This window comes from Musca domestica, unplaced genomic scaffold (genome assembly GCF_030504385.1).
Source record: "Musca domestica strain aabys unplaced genomic scaffold, Musca_domestica.polishedcontigs.V.1.1 196, whole genome shotgun sequence".
Taxonomy (NCBI): Eukaryota; Metazoa; Arthropoda; class Insecta; order Diptera; family Muscidae; genus Musca; species Musca domestica.
In genome coordinates this window covers 200,984-220,055 of record NW_026712248.1, presented here as the reverse complement: position 1 = coordinate 220,055, position 19,072 = coordinate 200,984, and the positions used below count along the sequence as shown (strand labels likewise).

Below are 19,072 nucleotides of genomic sequence, written 5' to 3'. Positions count from 1 at the left end.
CTTTCTAATAATAAACCTTAGATTTCCTTATAAACATTTGTGGAGCCCAATGTGAAATTTATTTAAAATAAACCTGCGTCACGAAAATTCGAAGGAAAATGGCTCCCAAGATTGCATCTTTCAAAAAAATCGTAAATCTTTTCACGAAAATCCGATTAATCTTCTCATAGATCTGTATTCTGTAGACCTTTCCTTTCTCCGAGAAGATCTCATACAAATCTGAGAAGCCCAATGTAAACATGTATTTAAAATAATCTTTCGTCCCGAAAAATCCGTCGAAAACGGCGCTATAATGAAGACTTGAAAGTGGAGGAGGTCAAATTATTATAAAAAATAAATAAAAACGAGAAAGAAAAATGGCGCCCTTTCTAAAAAATCTTCCCCTCCAAATCTTCTCATACATATGTATTTTGTAGATCGTCCCTTCGTTTAAAGAAGAAAGGAGATAAACAAATCTTCAATAAAGCAGATATACTGATCTAATCAACGAACGAACGTCCAATTGTTGCTTTTATCATTGAAGATATGTGTACAATGTCTATGGAAGGCTATTGATTTTCGGAAATGAGTTCTCAGTATTTACACTGAGAATATTCTCGGCGACTATTTATTGATATCTTTACGAACCTTTTCCTGAAGAAGGGCCTAGGATCTTTTCCTAGAATATTTATAGTGGTATGATTCTACCTTCCTATATGGGACAATAGATACCTTTCACTTTTTGCAGGTCCTCCCACCCATCAAAGACTCTCCATATTGTAAATATTATTAGCGGACCCCTGATTGACTTAGCCTTACACGGGGAATTCTAGAAGAAGATATGTGGGACCTTTCGTAGGAGATATAAGTACATTCTCATTAGAACCCTATCAATTTAAAAAAATGTCCCAAGATGCCCCTCTGAATATTCTTTATTAAGTTCCTGACAGAGAACAGGCCCAGGCGTTTCGATGGTGTTTTCTGGACAATGTCTGTCGATTTTTTCTTTAACTATCTGTAGTGGTCCGAGACAGACTCACAACAAATGATATTCTCCCTCCCAAAACATATTCTCCTTATTTTACCACTATCCTGCTCTCCTGAATATTAAAAATCCGATACCGGCTTAAACAAAAATTCTCTCTTCACAAAAAAATTCCCGTTAGAAATTTTTAGTCTTAAAAGAGGCTCAAAAAACAGTCTTCTGTGAAAAAAATGTATTATTTGTGTTCTCCTATGCCTTCAGGAACCATTTGACAACAAAGCCCATGGAGCAGGTCAATCAATAACCAAAATTGCCTCCATTGTGAATAAATCCCCCTCAATCACACAATCAGCTGTTTGTGATTATTTGTTTACAATTCACAATAACAACTCTGTGCATGCCATGACCAATCATTCACAAACTGTTGCTTTTAAATTCCATTTCCAGGGCATACTCTTAGGCGCACAATAAGAAAATCATTTCATACATTAAAAAAATATTAAAAATTATATTAAAAAAAAAATAAATAAAAAATGTAGGATAAAAAATACAAATTTAAAACACATCATCACTAATAATAAAATTCGTATTAAAAAATTTTAAATCAAATATAAATAATTTATAAAAAAACAATAAATAATTAAACAATTCATAACTTCCTATATAAAATACAAAATATTGCGTTCGTTTTTTTTTTGGCTAAAAAATTTGGAATCTCAAATTCCCGCTATTGCAACGTTCTCAGACTTTGGGTGGTGGACGCAGGGCAATGTTGGCCTCAAACTCCTTCATGTTGGCGTTGCGATGTGCCTTCTTCGTTTGACTTGGATGGGGGGCACCACCACGTTTGCCACGCTTGCCGGGCGCATGACTTCTCGTCAAATGGGTTTTGTAGGTCTGCTGATAGCCATAACCTTCAGGATTGTTGTTGTATTTGGGATTATAACTATCGAATTCTAGATTTTTGTATTTATGATTGCGATTCTGTTCATAGCCTGGGCCGGCGGGGCCGTCTTCATATTTCGAGGAGAGGGCTTCCTTTTTCAGCACATATTGTTGATACGGCGCCGACATAATACTCGGATAACCATCCTCTGACATTCCAGAACTTCCAGAAATATCACGATCTCCATCCGCTGTGGGTGGCTCAGCATAATAACCACTTGTGGCCGTACTGTAACCCTTGTAATCTGAATGAGGCTCTTGATTGTTGGCTGCTTTCTTACGATACTCCTGACGATATTCCGCCTCGGCCCGTTGCTTTTGTTTGTACGGCATGGAGTTGATGTCATGATAGATTTCCGAATTGAAGTATAATTTACTGGGTTTATTGGTCGAGGCACTCGATATGGACTGATGGTCGTCGGGGTCAGGTGTGGTAACCACATGCGATAGGTCAAAATCTTCCAAATTCTTCAAGGCTGTGGAGTGGTCAAATTGTTCATAGCTGGGTTTCAGCGGCAGGCTATAGGGTTTCGATACGGTTTTCACGGTGGCCGTGTGCAATGGGGCCTTGGTTTTGATTTTGTAGATGAACTCCACGTTGGGCGCCAGTACATCGGTTACCTCATGACCCTGATTTTGATAGGTACTTTCATTTTCCAGAACATAGGCATTTTTGGTTTCGGAATTTTTGTTGTATTTGCCAGACGAATGGGACGGGGCACCAGATGGTCCTCCAGCTGCCGGGGCATGGACAATGGAGTGCTTGTAGCCCTCTCCATAATTACCGGGCGCCACTGAGTATTTTGATTTGTTCGAAAGGGAAGACGAGGCAATCCGCTTCTCTTCACTGCCGGGTACTGTGACCACTTTGAAATAGGTTTTGGGTTCCTGATTTTTGGGAGCAGCAATAATTTTACCCTCCGCCTCCAGCTCCTTCATGTAACGCATTACTGATTTCTCAATTTGCTTCATTATCTCAGCCTTAGGTATCTCTGTGGAGGCTGAGACTCGTATCTTTTCCTCGTTTTCATTGATGGCAGAGTGATAGCTGGAGGATACCGGTTTGTAGAGATACTTTGTGCGATAGTTTCGTTCCAAGTGGGATGGTGCTCCCTCGTAAGCCTCCGTGTGATCCTCGTAGATGTTGTAGGAACGGGTAACGGGATCTTTGTCATAACCCGAGGCAGCGGCATTATTTTCAGATTCGGCATTTGTTTGCTCCGCCTGGGGTTGGACCTGTTGTTCTTGGTGCTCGCCAGCGGCTTCTCCATAATGGTCTGCTGCCTGGGCTTGTTGTGACTGCTCCTGCAACTGGGCCTGCATTTGAGCTTCTAACATTGCCTTGGCTGCCTCATTTTCGGCCTGGGCTTGACTTATGTACTGATATTGCTGGGAAGGATTCTGGGCCGCCTCCTCCGCCTCAGCTTGGCTGGAGGCCTGAGGTCTATGGGCATCCTTGTGTGAAAAGGAGTAGTATTCATAGTGTTCGGGTTTTTCGACATGCTCGTGTATGTTTTGTAGGCTATGGTCGGGTTCTTGTTGCAGTGATTGGTGGTGGTGGTGGTAGGATTGGGAGTGGTGTTGTTGTTGCTGTAATTGTTCATGTTCATGGTGTTGCTGTTGCTCCTGCTGTTGGTGGTGTTCCTGTTCGTAATGTCGTGTATGCTGTTGGCTGTGTGTCTGTTGTATGACTGGCGCCTGTGACTGTTCCGGTGTCGCTGGCGTCACCTCCGTTTCACTGGGAATGCGTATGGGTTCCCTTAGGCGAGAACCATACATACCCATGGCCTTGGCCACATATTCCTCGGCCGTCTCAGTATCCTCCAGGGAATCGGCCGGTATGCTGATACTGCTCGTGTATTTGGCAGTGATTTTCGTGTGCAAAGGCTTGCTTTCGGGTCGTATCAGATTTATGTCGGCATTGTTGTAGGAGTAATCTGGAGGAGAGGAAAAGAGAGAGAGAGAATATTTTGTGTGACAGAGAAAATTAGAGAGAGAGAGAGAGAGATATTACAACTCACCTCCCGCATCTGTCGAATAGGCACCACCTCTGCGATATTGACTCGGCTCTGTGTGACTGCTGGCTGCCACCACTTGACCGGCTTTGGATTTTTCCGTAACATCACTGATGGCGGCACTCTTTGCATTGGAGGAGGCTGTGGCGGGTCCATAACGACGTCGACTTTTACCATTTGCTATGGCCTCATTGAAATCGAGGAGGGTTATCTGAAAAGCGGAAGAAAAAATTTTTCAGGGGATTAATTTTTGCTGAGAGTGCTTAAGAGAGTGTTTCGAGCGAGTTGAAGGGAGTATTTTGAGACAAACTGAAGGCTGCCTTTCCATATTTCTAGATGAGCTAAAGGGAGTCTTTATAGACGAGTGGAAGGGAGTGTTTATAGACGAGCTAAAGGGAGTTTTTATAGACGAGCCAAAGAGAGTCTTTCAAGAGGAGCTGAAAGGAGTCTTTATAGACGAGCTGAAGGGAGTCTTTATAGAAGATCTGGAGGGAGTCTTAATAGGCGATCTGGAAGGAGTCTTTATAAATGAGCTGGAGGGAGTCTTTATAGACGAGCTGGAGGGAGTCTTTATAGACGAGCTGAAGGGAGTCTTTATAGAAGATCTGGAGGGAGTCTTAATAGGCGATCTAGAAGGAGTCTTTATAAATGAGCTGGAGGGAGTCTTTATAGACGAGCTGGAGGGAGTCTTTATAGACGAGCTGGAGGGAGTCTTTATAGACGATCTGAAGGGAGTCTTTTTAGATGAGCTGAAGGGAGTCTTTTTTAGACGAGCTAAAGGGAGTCTTTTTAGATGAGCTAAAGGGAGTCGTTTTAGACGAGCTGAAGGGAGTTTTCCTGGGCGGCCTGAAGGGAGTATTTCTAGAAAAGCTGAAGGGAGTCTAACTACGCGAGCTGAAGGAAGTTTTTTAAGACGACCTGAAAAAAAGTCTTGCGGAATGAGATGAAATGTATATTTATAGACGAGCTTAAGGGAGCTGAGGGGATTCTCGCAAAACGAGCTAAGGAGCAATTTTTTCGAAAAGAGCTGAAGGAAAACGAGTTAAAGGAAGTCTTTTCGATATGAGCTAACGGCCACATCTTTAGGAGGGCCCAAAAGACGTATTCTAAATAAGCTGAGTGGAGCTCTTATTGATGAGACTCCGTAAGCAATTAAAAATAGGACCTCCATAGGTGATCCGAAGCCAGTACTTTTAGGGGGATTCAAATGAATCAAAGAATTCCATACTTCTGGGTGCTCCAAAGGGTAAAATAGAGCTTTTTAAGGCTCCAGACCTCAGGGACCCAAGGGAGATTCTGTAAGCAGTTAAATAGAGGTGCTCTTTGGGGTGACCTGAAGTCAATCATTCTGGGTTCTCCCAAGGGCCAAAGAGATCTTTTAAAGATGACTAGACCAGAGATCCAGAGGGAGACTCAATAGGCAATGAAATACAGAACCTCTATGGTTGACCTACGGTTAATCATTTCAGGGGTTCCAAGGGGGCAAAAGAAGTCAATACTTCTGGGGGTTTTAAAGGACCAAAGACTAGACTTCAGAACCGGATGGAGACTCTGTAGAAAATGAAACCTCTTGCGAACCTAAAACCAATCCTTTTGGAGATTTAAAGGGCCGAAGGGAGATTGTAATAGATGACTAGACTTCAGAACCGGAGAGACTTGAAAGACAGTTAATCCTTTTGCGTGACCTGAATCAATCTTTTTTTAGGATTCACTGGACCAATAGAACCAGAGTGGCTACCTCTGGCAGAGTGGCATGCAAATTAAAAAAACTTCCTCTGTGGAGACCTTATACCGATCCTTTTGGGGGTTCTAAAGGACCAAAAGAAGTCAATACTTCTGGGGGCTCCGAGAGGCCAAAGAGAGCTTTTAAAAATGACTAGACCTCAGACCTGTTGGGAGACTCTGTGGATAATTAAACCTCTTGAGTGACCTGAATCCAATTCTTTTGGGGGTTAGATTCTTTTGGGCCAATAGAAGTCAATCCTTGTGAGGGCACCAAAGGAATAAAGAGAGCTCGGAAAATATGACTAGACCTCAAAACAAAGGGAGTCACTGTAGGCAACTCTAAAAGAACGGAGGGAGACTTTGAAGACAATTGAACCTTTTGGATTACCTTTTTTCGGAGTTCAAAGGGCAAATATAAGTCCATTCTTTTGGGAGCACTTTGAAGACAATTAAAAGTCTTGGGTGACCTGAAGACAATTCTTTTGGGGATTTAGAGGGACAATAAAAGTTAAACCTTCTGGGGCACCAAAGGGCCAAAAGGAGCTTGTAAAATATGATCAGACCTTAGAACCGGAGGTAAACTCCGTAAGCAAGAAAAGAAGTCACATCTTATGAGTGCGCCAAGGGGCCAGAGAGAGCACGTAAAATATGATTAGACCTGAGATCCGGAGGGAGCCACTATAGGCAATTCCAAAAAAGGCCCTACGGTTGACTGGACATAAGACCCGAAGGAAAACTCCTAAATTTTTTGAGGATTTAAAAGGCCAATAGAAGTCAATCCCTCTGGGGAGGCTGTAAAGGGCCAAAGCGAGCTTTTGGAACTGATTAGACGTCAAACCCGGAGGGAGACTGTGTAAAAAATTTAAACTAGCGCTTCGTGAGTGACCTGAAGTCAATAATTCTGGGGGCACCAAAGGGCCTATAGAAGCCAATCTTTCCGGAAAATCCAAAGGCAGAAAAAGCTTTTAAAAACTATTAAACCCCAGACCCTGAGAGAGGCTGTATAGATAATTAAATATAGGGCCTCTACGTGGAATTTGAAGCCAATCCTGTGGCTCCTAAGGATCAAAGAGATGTTTTATAGATGACTAGACCATGGACCCAGAGGAAGACTCAGTATTTATATCCGGTAGAGGCATGTTCATCTCATGTTGTGGACCAGAAGTTGATGATTTGGGGGGCTCCGTAGAATCAAAAAAAAAACTGTTGAAGGTACTTGTACCTCAGGCCTTTTAGCTGATAAAATGAGAGACTTTTGAAGTAACACAAAAAAACTAGAGAAAGCTGACAGATAACTATTTAAAATGAAGAGAGAGAGAGGGAAAGAGAGTCCTTAAGATATATCTGCCAATGTAATCCTTTTGCTTGAAGCAGATAATGATTTTCTGTTCCTTTTCAGAATAATTTCCTTTTTTCCCTTCCTTTTCCAAATTCTAAGCACTTCCTCATTAAAAAGTTATTGACTCCAGCTGCCACTTTCGCTTTCTTTTTTGGATTTTCTTTAAAAAAAAAACTCATGATTTGATTTATATTTGGCACGCTTGGTTTATAATTAATGCCAACTTTTGTTGGCTGGTGGTGGACTAGCCGACAGGCAGCACCAGCAACTTAAGTAAAAAAACAACAACAACAATGTTGTTGGGTGTTTACAATCGAAAAGAGTTCATTAACACAATGGATCGGCCATAAACTGATGAATGAATGAATGAATTTTGTGCTGCTTGTAATTGATGGCAATTAATTGAACATTTAGTCACACACACACACACACACACATAGACAAACATTAAGCAGAGCAGAGCGATTAAATAATTTTTTTCTGGTTTTCTGTTTTTCAAGTTTTTTTTTTTGAATTTTTCGATTTTTTTCTTTAATTATCCTGACATTGAATTGGAGAGTTTGTCATTGGATATTTATGACTTGTTTGCGGATTTATTTTTTTTTTCATTTTTTCCACTTTTTTTTTGCGATTTTCAACACTTCAATGCACAATAATCCAGTTTTGGGGGCAAAGGAAACACCGCGTTGGGCGCCAGTTCCTGTTGTCAGACAGGATAACCATATTTTGTTCTTGTTTTTGTCGATTTTTTTTTGGATTTTCAAATTTCAAGACCGTGGGCCATCCATCTCGCTTGTGTGGTGTTTTTTTTTTTCTTGCTACTTACAATCAGCAAAGCTGTATAAACGTATTTCAACTTGAGCGCGTACATTTCACGACGGTACCTAAACATCAATTGTTTTCGCAACATGTCCAGTCCATAGCTTTTATAAGGTGCATTTTTCATTTGGATGGATTTTTGATTTGAAAACTGCGTTTGTTTTGCTAAGTGGCTGGGGAGGGGGAGGGAGGTGTAGAGTAATGCAAAGCAGAGTGTGTGTGCATTTCCCCCTCTGTTCGCTGGAAGAAAACTGCAAAAAAACTGAAATTGCATGCAAACATGCAGCCAACAACATTTCCCATTCACAACCAACCAAACTTCTTCTGCTTCTTCTTCATTTCTTCCATTCGCCTTTGGTTAAGGAAAAATTAGTGCATTTTGTTGGAACACAAAAAAAAAAAAAAAAAAAACTTGGTTAAGAAATGGTTTGTGTTTTGTTACTACTCCCCAATTGGCCAAGCTGTGTTTGATTGTTGTAATTGTTGTTGTTGTTGTTTTTAATATATAACAACAATTATATTTCGTTATTGTTTTTTTTTTTTTAAAAAACTCATTTAATTGCATTTTTATCATCTTTTCACAAATGACAATGGCTTCTTGGAGGTTGAGGTTATGTCTACAGACTTCATAGACTGGCTGACTGCAGCTCAATTCCATTGTCTGACATGACAAAAACAAAAAACAACAACAACACCTCTAATGTCAACGTTTTAAGTTGCTGTTCCAAACAACTTTTCAAAACTTCAAAATTGTCCCCCGTCCATTGTTTGGTTAAAAAATTTCAAGTTTTTGTGTTTTTTTTTCGAAATCTATTCCTGCTGCAAACTTGTTCGACCAACTCATTGGCATTTGAGCTGATTTTTAAAGTCCTTTTATAGACGTTTAATTGAAATCGCTAATAAGGTAACTTTGAATGGACATAATTGAGTGAAGACATATTATATAAACCTCCATAAGAAGGAAGGAAGAAGAAGAAGAAAGTCATTAATTGACAAAAGATGTTTTAGGAAAAAATAAAAAAAAATGAAAAATGTGGGACAGATGGCAGGGAAACTATCAGCCTGTTCCACGATCTCGAAAGAAAATTTGTGCGAACGAAGGCTACTCACTCACTTTCGCATAAGAATGCGTTCCACTAACTTTCGTTCTTTCTTTCGCATAGCCTTACGTGATTCAGTGTTGCAAAATATTTTTTGGCAAAATTAATCGCGAAATAAGGCAAAAAAAAGCGCCAAATGTCTAATTTAAACGCGAAAAAGCAGCAATGGCTCTGTCTCAACTGACAGTTCAGTTGTAAACAAACAAATTGTAAATAAACAAACAAAATAAAATTTCTAGTGATTGTGTTCAGATTATTTGTGTTCTTAAAAAAGAAAAAAAATGAATATTTCTGTAGCCCTATTTTTTATGGATGATGAGGAGGAAGTTCAAATTGTGCCACGGAGGCATTTAAGAGATGCTTCGAATTTATTTGAAGTACCTAACAACCAGTAAGTATGATTGTATTTTTACATTTTTGAAATAATAAAAAAATGATTTTTTCTAGGTTTGTGTCTTCCAGTGGTCTTCATGGGATTGCCTGCTGCTTCCAAAAATTGGCACACCTCTGGCGAACTTAGGATTCTCCCCCATATACTCAACTAGTGCCCGCAGCTGTGTAGTTTTTTCGTGCTGGAATTGAGAAAATAAAAAAATATATATTTGTTGTTCACAGATTAAATTGCATTTATTATTTTTACTTACATTTTTCTTTCCATTTTCAATCAAGGAATGTTTATGTTAAAACAATTTTCCTTAATTTTTATCATTCGACAGCAAACACACAAGTGACTGATTTTGACATTTGTGTTCGCATGCGTACGGAAGAAAAAAGATAGTGGAACGCAAAATTACACTGAAACGCTTACGTTTTCGTTCGCTTTGATTTTCGTGCAAATTTTCGTTCTGATGGATTTTAGTGGAACGGAAATCAGCTGTTTGTCGTGTAAAAGTTGTGCGAACGTGTTCTTTCGACATCGTGGAACAGGCTGTATATGTAACTCAGAGAGAGAGAAAGAGATAGAGAGAGGGGGGGAGAGAAAATAAAAATGGGAGACACAACTCAATAAAAAAATCATCTTAAAATTTCTATGAAATGTGGTAAAGCTTTTTCATTGAAAAAAAAAATCATATAACAGAGAGAGAGAGAGGGCATCTATATAAGAAGTGCAAATGAGAGACAAAATTCACTAAAAGAATTATCCTAAATTTTCTATTAAATAGTTCTAACCTATTGTTGTCTATGAAAAAATGTATATAAGATAGAGAGAGAGGGAGATTCTAAATAGGATATAGAGGGAGAAAGATAAATAGAAGATAGCTCAGCAAACGGTGGCAACTTCCATAAGAGAGAAAAAAGAAAGTCATCAATTGAGAAAAATATATATAAAATATGGGACAAACAGTGTTGCCAACATTTTGAGAGCTAGAAGCGTAATTAAAAACCAGAAAAGCGTAAATGGCGTAAAAACTTTCCTTAAAAAAGCGTAAAAAGCGCTATTTATTTTTTTCTAACCAAATGGCAAAATTGTCAATAAAACATTTTTTTAACTAAATACTGTTTTATTCAAAAATTTAGTTCGCATCTTTTATAAACATTTCATGTATATAAGTGCACACATATTTTTAAAAAATATGATAACTTTTGACAGAGATGTCACATCGCTTAATGACATACCGCGTTTGCATTTGTTCCCGTACAAAATTCAATTGACGCAAAGAATGTTGTATTAAGAACATTTTACATGTGGTTAAAACTTGCAGACATATACATTTTTACAAACAATTATGTTCACCTACAAAACCCATAGCTTCAAATGCAGTTGGAATGTCTGCATCAGTTTCTTCATTTTGCCATAAGACAGTTTGTAAAAAATAGTTTGACTTTTTGTAAACTTCCTGTGTAGAAATTTGTTTACAGACATTTGACGGCAGGTCATATTTGTCACAGCACGTATTCTCTCGACGAAGGCCATATTTAATATGTAAAATAGAATTTACAGAATTTAAGGATAATCTGTTTCTGATTTTCGATTTATATAAATTCATAGCTCTGAATGCTCTTTCTACTTCTGCATTTGAGTATGGGAAGTTAACCAGTCTTATAACGAATTCTGATAAATCTTGGGATTTTACCCTATGGAATCTTTGAACTCATTTACTTCTATCCATATCTATCTATTGTCAATCTTAGTTCCATATTAGAAATGACATCCGCGTTTTTTTCATGTTCATTTTACTTTTCCTTCAATTGGTTTATAATACACAAAATTCTTCGTTTTATTTTGGTTTATTAAAAAAGAGTTACATGTAAACAAAAGAAATTCAATGACAGTAATGAAAGACACCTAGAGAATTTGCAGTAAAGAACTTGTGTAGAACTTACCATAATATCAAAATATTCGAATGTATAAACATTGCCACATTTTAAAATCTAAAACCCGCTAAATGCACTAACAGAAAAGATGAAAAGCGTACGCACAGTGCTTTTTTTTCGTTACGCGCTATGCCCACTATTTTGGCGTTTTGGGCGGTCTAAAAAGCACCAAAAATAGCGCGAAAAGCACTAAGTTGGCATCGCTGGGGACAAATGGCACGGAAACTATATTTAGCACAGAGGAGAGAGAGGGAGAGAAAAAATAAAAATGGGAGACATAATTCAATAAAAAATCATCTTTAATGTCATAGAAAAGGGTAGAGTATTTTCCTTGCAAAAATCATATAACAGAGAGAGGGAGAGAGAAAGAGAAAGGGAGATAGAGAGAAAATGCAAATGAGAGACAAAATTCACTAAAAAATCATTCTAAAATTTCTATGAAATATGGTAAAGCGTTTACCTTGAAAAAAAAAATAATATAACAGAGAGAGCATCTACATAAGATTATGATGGAGACAGCAAACGGTGTCAGCTTCCATAAAAAAGAAGAAAAAAGTCATTAACTGATAGATGATTTTTTTAGAAAAAACAATTATGGTTCAAATGGCGGGAAAACTGAATATAGCATAGATGGAGAGAGAAAATGCAAATTGGTGAGACAATTTAATAAAAAAATCATACATAATTTTCTATGGAATAGGGTAGAACATTTTCCTTGAATCATGTAACAGGAAAAGAATCTACATTAGGTGGGAAGGGAGAGGGAATGATTGCTAGATAGAAGATAACTCAGCAAACGGTGGCAGCTTCCATAAGAAAGAAAGAAGAAAGTCATTAATTGACAAATGATGTTTTAGGAAAAAAATATAAAATAATATAAAAATTTTAACAGAGAGAGGGGAGGAGGGAGAGACGGAGAAAATGCAAATGGGAGAGATAATTTAACAAAAAAATAATCTTTAATTTTTTATGAAAAATGGAGAGAGAATATGGGGAGGGAGGGGTGGATAAAGAGAGGGGGAACAAAAAGAGAGGGAGAGAGATAGAAGACAGCTCGGTAAACGGTGATAATTTTAAGCTGTTGTAGACAATTAAAACAGGGTTTCTTTAGATGACCTAAAGCCAATCCCATGGAGGTTCAAAGATACAATAGAAGTCAATAATTCTGGGGGATCCAAAGGGCCAAACAGATGTCTGGATCTCTGTCCTGGAGATGGGTAAAAAACTCTGTAGGCAATTAAAAAAGTGCCTCCATAAGCGACCTGAAGCCAATTATTGTGAGAGTTCAAAGGGCCAAAATAAAGATGACTGAACCAATAGAAAACAATTATTCTGGGGCACTAAAGGGCCAAAGAGAGCTATTAAATATGACTTGACACAACGATTCGGAGGTATACACTTCAAACTATCAAAATATGAAATCTGTGGTTCAACTCGTTTGGGGGTTGAAATGGCCGAAAGGAGTCAATACTTCTTGGGGCACACAGCTTTTAAAGATGACTGGACCTCAGACCCGAAGAGAGACTCTGTAACAATTAAAACTATTTTTTATGTTTGATTTTTGGGGTTAATGAGGGCCGATAGAAGACAATCATTCTGGGGTATACAAAGGACCAAATAGAGATGACTAGATCTTTGACCCGGAGTGAGACACTATAGGCAACCAAATAGAACCTCCGGAGGAGACTTTGTAGGCATATAAAAATAGGACCTCCAAAGGTGAGCTGAAGGCAATCCTTTTAGCGGCCACCAGCTTCCAAGGTTGACTGTACCTCAGACCCGTAGAGAGACTCTGAAGCAATTGCAAATAGGGTTTTAATGTTTGACTTGAAGTCAACCCCTTTGTGGGTTAAATAAGGCCAATAGAAGTAATTCATTCTGGGGAACCAAAAGGGCCAAAGAGAGCTTTTAAATGTGACTAGATTTTTGACCCGGAGGGAGACACTGTACGCAACCAAATAGCGCCTTTGTGGGTGACCTGAAGTCAATCCGTTTGGGGATGCAAAAAGCCAAATAGAATACACTGATTCTGGGGGGTTCATAGGCTCAAAGAGAGCTTTAAAAGATGACTAGACCCTGACCATTTCGGGGGAGGGATTTTTTACCGACACAGCCAGTGAGTTTAAACTTTTTGAGGGTTCCATAGAATTAAAGAGAGCTTTTGAAGCGATTTTTTCATATATTTGAAAATTCATCTATATATAACAGAGAGAGAGAGAGAGAGAGAAACTACAAGTGAGAGAAAGTGGAATGACCAAATTCAAACGGCCGATACTGGAGCCTTCATACTATGAAGTTCATAGACTCAAAGAGAGCATTTAAAGATGACTAGACCTCAGCCCATTTGAGAGAGGAATTTTCTAAAAGAGAGAGTATGGTACCAATACAACCTGGTAAATTTGTAGATATTTTTTTAAACATTTGCCTGAAAATCTCATTTCTTCGACGGTTGGGAACCACCCCCCGAAATTACTTTTCTTTGGGAAAGCGTTCCTTTTTTAAAAGTAAAAAAGGATTTTTTCATAATAATCGTTAAATAAAATTATTTTCTATGCCTCAGGAGAAGGCCTTAATTAACCTCTTCTCGAATATCTTAACCTCATCTAATTAATCTTCTTTTCATTTACACCACCCATAAACAATCTGGAAAAGTATTTCATTAACATTTTTTGTTTTAACTGGAAAATTTTCATTGAAAATTTAAATGAAAAAAACCCATACATTTCCTAAAACCTAAAACAAAACGAAAATCTGCAATTAATCTTGGCTTCAGAAAAAGAAAATGAAAAAGTAGCAGCAGCAGAAGAAACAAATCTCCGTGGCCAGCAAATGCAGTACCGAAAAAATCACCCTACCATGAAGAAGATGGACAGCCGCCGTGCGGTGAAGTGAAATAATTCCAAGTGGAAAACTTGGTTTTCACACTTCGTCTTTGGCGGCTATGCTCTGCTAAATAATTGCCTGTATTTGGTATTGTTTATTAACTGACGGAATTTGTTGTTGTTGTTGTTGTTATTTTTAATAATCAAAATGAAAATTCCCATCAACAATAATATTTCATTGTTTGTAGATCTCAGACTGGCTTTCGTTTGCCAAAGATGAGGATGATGATCATCAGCACTTCCTGGGAACTTCCTACTCTTCAAAATTTTGAGGGTTTCCTAGTGTCTGAGTGTCATTACACCACTATCACACTTTCCATCATCATCGTTATACTCTTCAGCCTCCTCCTTCTCCTCCTCCATCCTCCCCAGAGGCTTTGTCAGTTGTTTTCGGTATTTGAGGTCTTATCGTGGTTACTTCGTCGATTCCGTCATAATTTGCATAACATTCAATTGCAAACGCGTCTTTGGGCCAATAAATCATGTCAGGAAGCTGCGGAACAATAGCCTGCATTTATTTGTTTTTTTTTTGTTGTTTTTGTTTTCGTTATTGTTGTAATGTTGTCTCATTAAAATTGTAAAATAAAAAAGAAATATTTTCCCTGGAGCTGTAACCGAGATTCCGTCATTTGCACGTCGTCTGATAATTTCCCATTTTTTGTTGTCAGTTGGAGTTGCCTTTTTTGCCTCTTGGCCATGTCATGTTTGTTGTTGTCGTTTTAAAAATAGAGATTTTAGATATTTGTTGTAATGAGTGGCAACAAAGTTTTGTAATGAAGATCACTGCTGTGCTAGGAATGCCTACGAGGTTTGTGTGAGTGAGAGAGAGAGAGAGAGAGGGAAATATAGAGAGAGAGCTGGAGCAAATATTATTAATAGCCAAGGTCGTTTGTGGTTGGAGGGAGTAATGTAAATGGCCTTTTGTGAAGAAATTCAGCTTTTCAAAGGAGAAATAAACTCAACAAAGTTTCTTTAAAAAAAAAACTGAATTAAAAAAATCCTTTAAAAACCCAAACTCTACAAAATTTTCTATAGAAAAAAACAAGGAAACAAAATCCAGAGAATACACAAATTTAGCTCCGTCAATAAACATGTTGAAAAAAAAAACAAATCTGATGAACAATATATATATGGGAGCTATAGCTATATCTGAACCGATCTTCAACATATTTGGCATACTAGCTTCTAGACTCAATTCGGTCGTAAGTGCCAAATTCCATCAAATTTGGACAAATATTAAACGTTTGGTGGACAATACAAAGTAAATCGGACGAAGTTATATATGGGAGCTATATTCAAATCGCAACCGATCTCGATAAAATTCGGCAAAAATATTTCTGAGCTGTATTTGATATATTTCCCTGAATATCGTTGTTACGGAGTGCATATTACGGCTGTGGGTAACAAATATAACAAATCGGATGAACAGTATATATATGGGAGCTATAGCTATATCTGAACCGATCTTCACCAAAGTTGGCATACTAGCTTCTAGACTCAATTCGGTCGTAAGTGCCAAATTCCATACCATTTCGACAAATATTAAACGTTTGGTGCACAATAAAAGGTAAATCGGACGAAGATATATATGGGAGCTATATCTAAATTTTTACCGATTATCTCCAATTTCAATAGGGTTCGTCCTTGGGCCAAACAAATGTTGTTTGCAAAATTTCATCTCAATCGGATAATAAATGCAAACTGTACTTTGTTTACAAAAATACATGGACAGACGGACGGACGGACGGACATGCATAAATCGACTCAGAATGTGATTCTCTGCACATCATCAAAAGGAACTATGGGTCTATCTCGTTTCCTTTTGCCTGTTACAAACAAATGCACAAATACATAATACCCTAACCACCTTGTGGTGTAGGGTATAATGAGTGTTAAAGAATGGAATCTCTTGTTAGGGCAAAGATTAAACCTAAACCTGGTTTTGGTTATTTAAAATTTGGACTCTTTCTGGGGGAGGTACCAGAAGGAATGGTTCGATTTCGACCATCTTTATAACAGACCTTGTGTTGGTGGAAATATTGAGATGTACCGATTCTGAATGGAATCGGATTTCAATTTAGCGTTTTATGAGCTTCAAGGACATTCAAAATTTTGAGCCCTTTGTGGGGGAGGTACTAGAAGGAGTTCGCCGATATATCCCATCTTCACAGCAGATCTTAAGTTAGTGAAAATAATGGAATGTGTGAAATTTGAAGAGATCCGGATGCTTATTTCGGTTTTTATGCTCATTTTGGTTATTCAAAATTTTGACCCTTTGTAAGGGAGGTACCAGAAGGAATGGTCCGATCTCTACCATCTTTATTAGAGATCTTGTGTTGATGGAAATATTGAGATGTGCCAAGTCTGAATGGAATCGGGTGTTATTTTCGCGTTTTATGAGCTTCATGGATATTCAAAATTTTGAGCCCTTTGTGGGGGAGGTACCAGAAGTAGTGGACCGATATATTCCATTTTACTACCAGATCTTGGCTGCATAAAAATAGTAGGGTGTGTGAAATTTGAAGACAATCGGACTCTTACATCACATTTTGTAAGAGTTATAATTATTCAAAATTTTAACCCTTTGTGGGGTAGGTACTTGATGGGATGGACCGATATTGTCCATTTTCGAACCTGATCTAGCTCTGATGTAAATATTAGGATTTGCAAAGTTTGAGCAGAATCGGATTATCCTTTCTCTTTCTGTGCAGAAAATTATTTTCTTTGAAAATGTTGACATTTTGTGGGGGAGGTACCAGAAGGAGTGGACCGATATACACCATCTTAACACCAGACCTTGGGTTAATATAAATATTAAGATATGTGAAATTTGAAGACAATCGGACCATTATATCACATTTTATTAGAGTTATAATTATTCAAAATTTTGACCCTTTGTGGGGGAGGTACTTGATGGAGTGGACCAATATTGTCCATTTTCACACCTGACCTAGCACAGACGCAAATATTAGAATTTGCAAAGTTTGAGCAAAATAGAATCATATTTTCTCTTTCAGTGCAAAAAATTAATTTTTGAAAATTTCGACCTTTTGTGGGGAAGGTACCAAAAGTAGTGGACCGATATATTCCATCTTAACACCATACCTGGGTTTAATGAAAATATTGTGATGTCTGAAATTTCAAGAGAATTGGACGTATACATCACATTTTATAAGAGTTATTATTATTCCAAATGTTGACCCTTTGTGGGGGAGGTACTTGATGGAGTTGACCGATATAGACCATTTCGCACCTGAAGGAGCACTGATGCAAATATTAGGATTTGCAAAGTTGGAGCAAAATCGAATAATTCTTTCTTTTTCTTTCTTTTCAGTAAAATATTTTCTTTAAAAAATGGACCTGTTGAGGGGGAGGTACCAGAAAAAATGGTCCGACCTCTACCATCTTTATAACAGATCTTTTGTTGATAGAAACATTGATATAATGGAATCGGGTATTAATTTCGCATTTTATGAGCTTCATGGATATTCAAAATTTTGACCCTTTGTGGGGGAGGTGCCAGAAGGGATGGTTCGATATTGCCTATCTCCGAACTCGATCTAGGTTTGATAATAATATTACGATGTACCAAGTTGGGATCAAATCGGATACTCCCTTCGAGAGTTATTGTGCTCACTAGGCAGACAGACAGACCGACAGACGGACCGACGGACAGACATCGCTAGATCGACTCCAAATGTCCTGAAATGGATTTGGTCCAAAGAGACCCAGAGTCTAAAGCCGTTATTTCGATGAGGCACATTTTGGCCGCATCAAATACTATATACCCCCTCCAGCCATATGGCTGAGGGTATAAAAAGCGGATCCAGCTAAGTTTTTGGTAAAATAATTAAATTCTCTCAAGTTTTTCTTTTGAAAAATTTGAAACTCAGCGAATAAACCCCACTGTAAATATGAAATGGGAACGCCATTAATAGTCAAGTCCGAATACATTGTAGCTTGGGGTTTTCATGTGGAAGTTGAAATATCTCATTTTGCAATTATTTGCTTCTCCATCCATTTGTCCATTCGTTCGTTCATTCATTCGCTCATTCGTTGCGATTAGATGCCAAATTACATAATTATTTTGATATATTTTAAATGTTTATTTAGGAAACGCCTTAATGCCCTCTACACCCCCACCCACTCCCACACCTGGGGGCTATAGTTATTGAATTACCTGTAAACAAGTAGTCAATAAAATTTGAATGAGAATGAAATTAAACGACAATAAAATTCGATGCCAATATTTTCAAAGAAAAAATATTGGCAGCCAAAGAGGAGGTACTCCTAACTGAATTTGGGTAGTTTCAGTTGCTGGTGTGGTTTGAGACCAGGCTTTTCATATCAATTTTTTTCTAAAGGAAATCGATATATTTTTAAAGGAAACTCAATTTGGGAAAATAGCTAATTTCTGCCGAAGCCATTTCGGCCATTAAAAAAGGAGGTAATTTCGGCCGGGCCGAATTTTTAATACCCGAAGTCAATCCTTTTAGTTATACCCGCTTTAAAAGATGGCTGGATCTCAGACCAGTAGAGCGACTCTGTAGCAATTAAAAATAGGGGTTTTAATTGCTTAAAAAAATAAGCTAATTTCGGCCGGACCGAAATTTTTATATCTGAAGCCAATTCTTTTAGGGGTACCCTCTTTTGAAGATGATTGGACGTCAGATCAGTAGAGAGTCTCTGAAGCAATTAAAAATAGGGTTTTTATCTATGACTTGAAGTCAATAATTTTGGGGCTTAAAGGTGGTCAATAGAAGTAATTCATTTTGGGGCACCAAAGGGCCAAAGAGAGCTTTTGAAGATCGTTGGACCCCAGATTCGGTGGGAGACACTGTAGGCATTTCAAAATATGCCCTCTGTGGGTGACTTAAGTCAATCCAATACAAAAACCAATAGAAATTGGTATTGGCGCTTAGGCATGTCATAAGGCTGGGTTTTTAGAAATTCGTACCAAAAGGGTA

General features: G+C 38.0%; 1 protein-coding gene and 2 long non-coding RNA genes across 3 annotated transcripts; 1 reads left to right on the top strand and 2 right to left on the bottom strand.

Annotated features, from left to right (window-relative positions):
* Positions 1-1,656: 1,656 nt before the first annotated feature.
* On the bottom strand, positions 1,657-7,859 carry LOC101889509 (transcription factor 20). Its single transcript, XM_005175288.4, has 3 exons — positions 7,815-7,859; positions 3,931-4,135; positions 1,657-3,846 (listed from the first exon to the last, which is right to left on the bottom strand). The coding sequence occupies exons 1-3, from the start codon at positions 7,857-7,859 to the stop codon at positions 1,706-1,708; spliced, it is 2,391 nt and encodes a 796-aa protein (XP_005175345.3). The 3' UTR covers positions 1,657-1,705.
* A 1,006-nt stretch (positions 7,860-8,865) lies between these two features.
* Positions 8,866-9,528, top strand: LOC131802084 (uncharacterized). The gene is made up of 2 exons (XR_009342030.1): positions 8,866-9,298; positions 9,355-9,528. It is a non-coding gene; the product is annotated as an uncharacterized LOC131802084 (long non-coding RNA).
* LOC131802083 (uncharacterized) lies at positions 9,257-9,832 on the bottom strand. Its single transcript, XR_009342029.1, has 2 exons — positions 9,552-9,832; positions 9,257-9,479 (listed from the first exon to the last, which is right to left on the bottom strand). It is a non-coding gene; the product is annotated as an uncharacterized LOC131802083 (long non-coding RNA).
* Between the last annotated feature and the right edge of the window lie 9,240 nt (positions 9,833-19,072).

What these genes read in the sequence shown, in the direction of transcription:
- LOC101889509 (XM_005175288.4), bottom strand. Translation starts at nt 7,859, where the DNA reads ATGTACGCGCTCAAGTTGAAATACGTTTATACAGCTTTGCTGATT. An exon ending in TTTATACAGCTTTGCTGATT is followed by an intron (nt 4,136 to 7,814) that starts GTAAGTAGCAAG and finishes TCCGCTTTTCAG; the next exon opens with ATAACCCTCCTCGATTTCAA. An exon ending in CTATTCGACAGATGCGGGAG is followed by an intron (nt 3,847 to 3,930) that starts GTGAGTTGTAAT and finishes CCTCTCCTCCAG; the next exon opens with ATTACTCCTACAACAATGCC.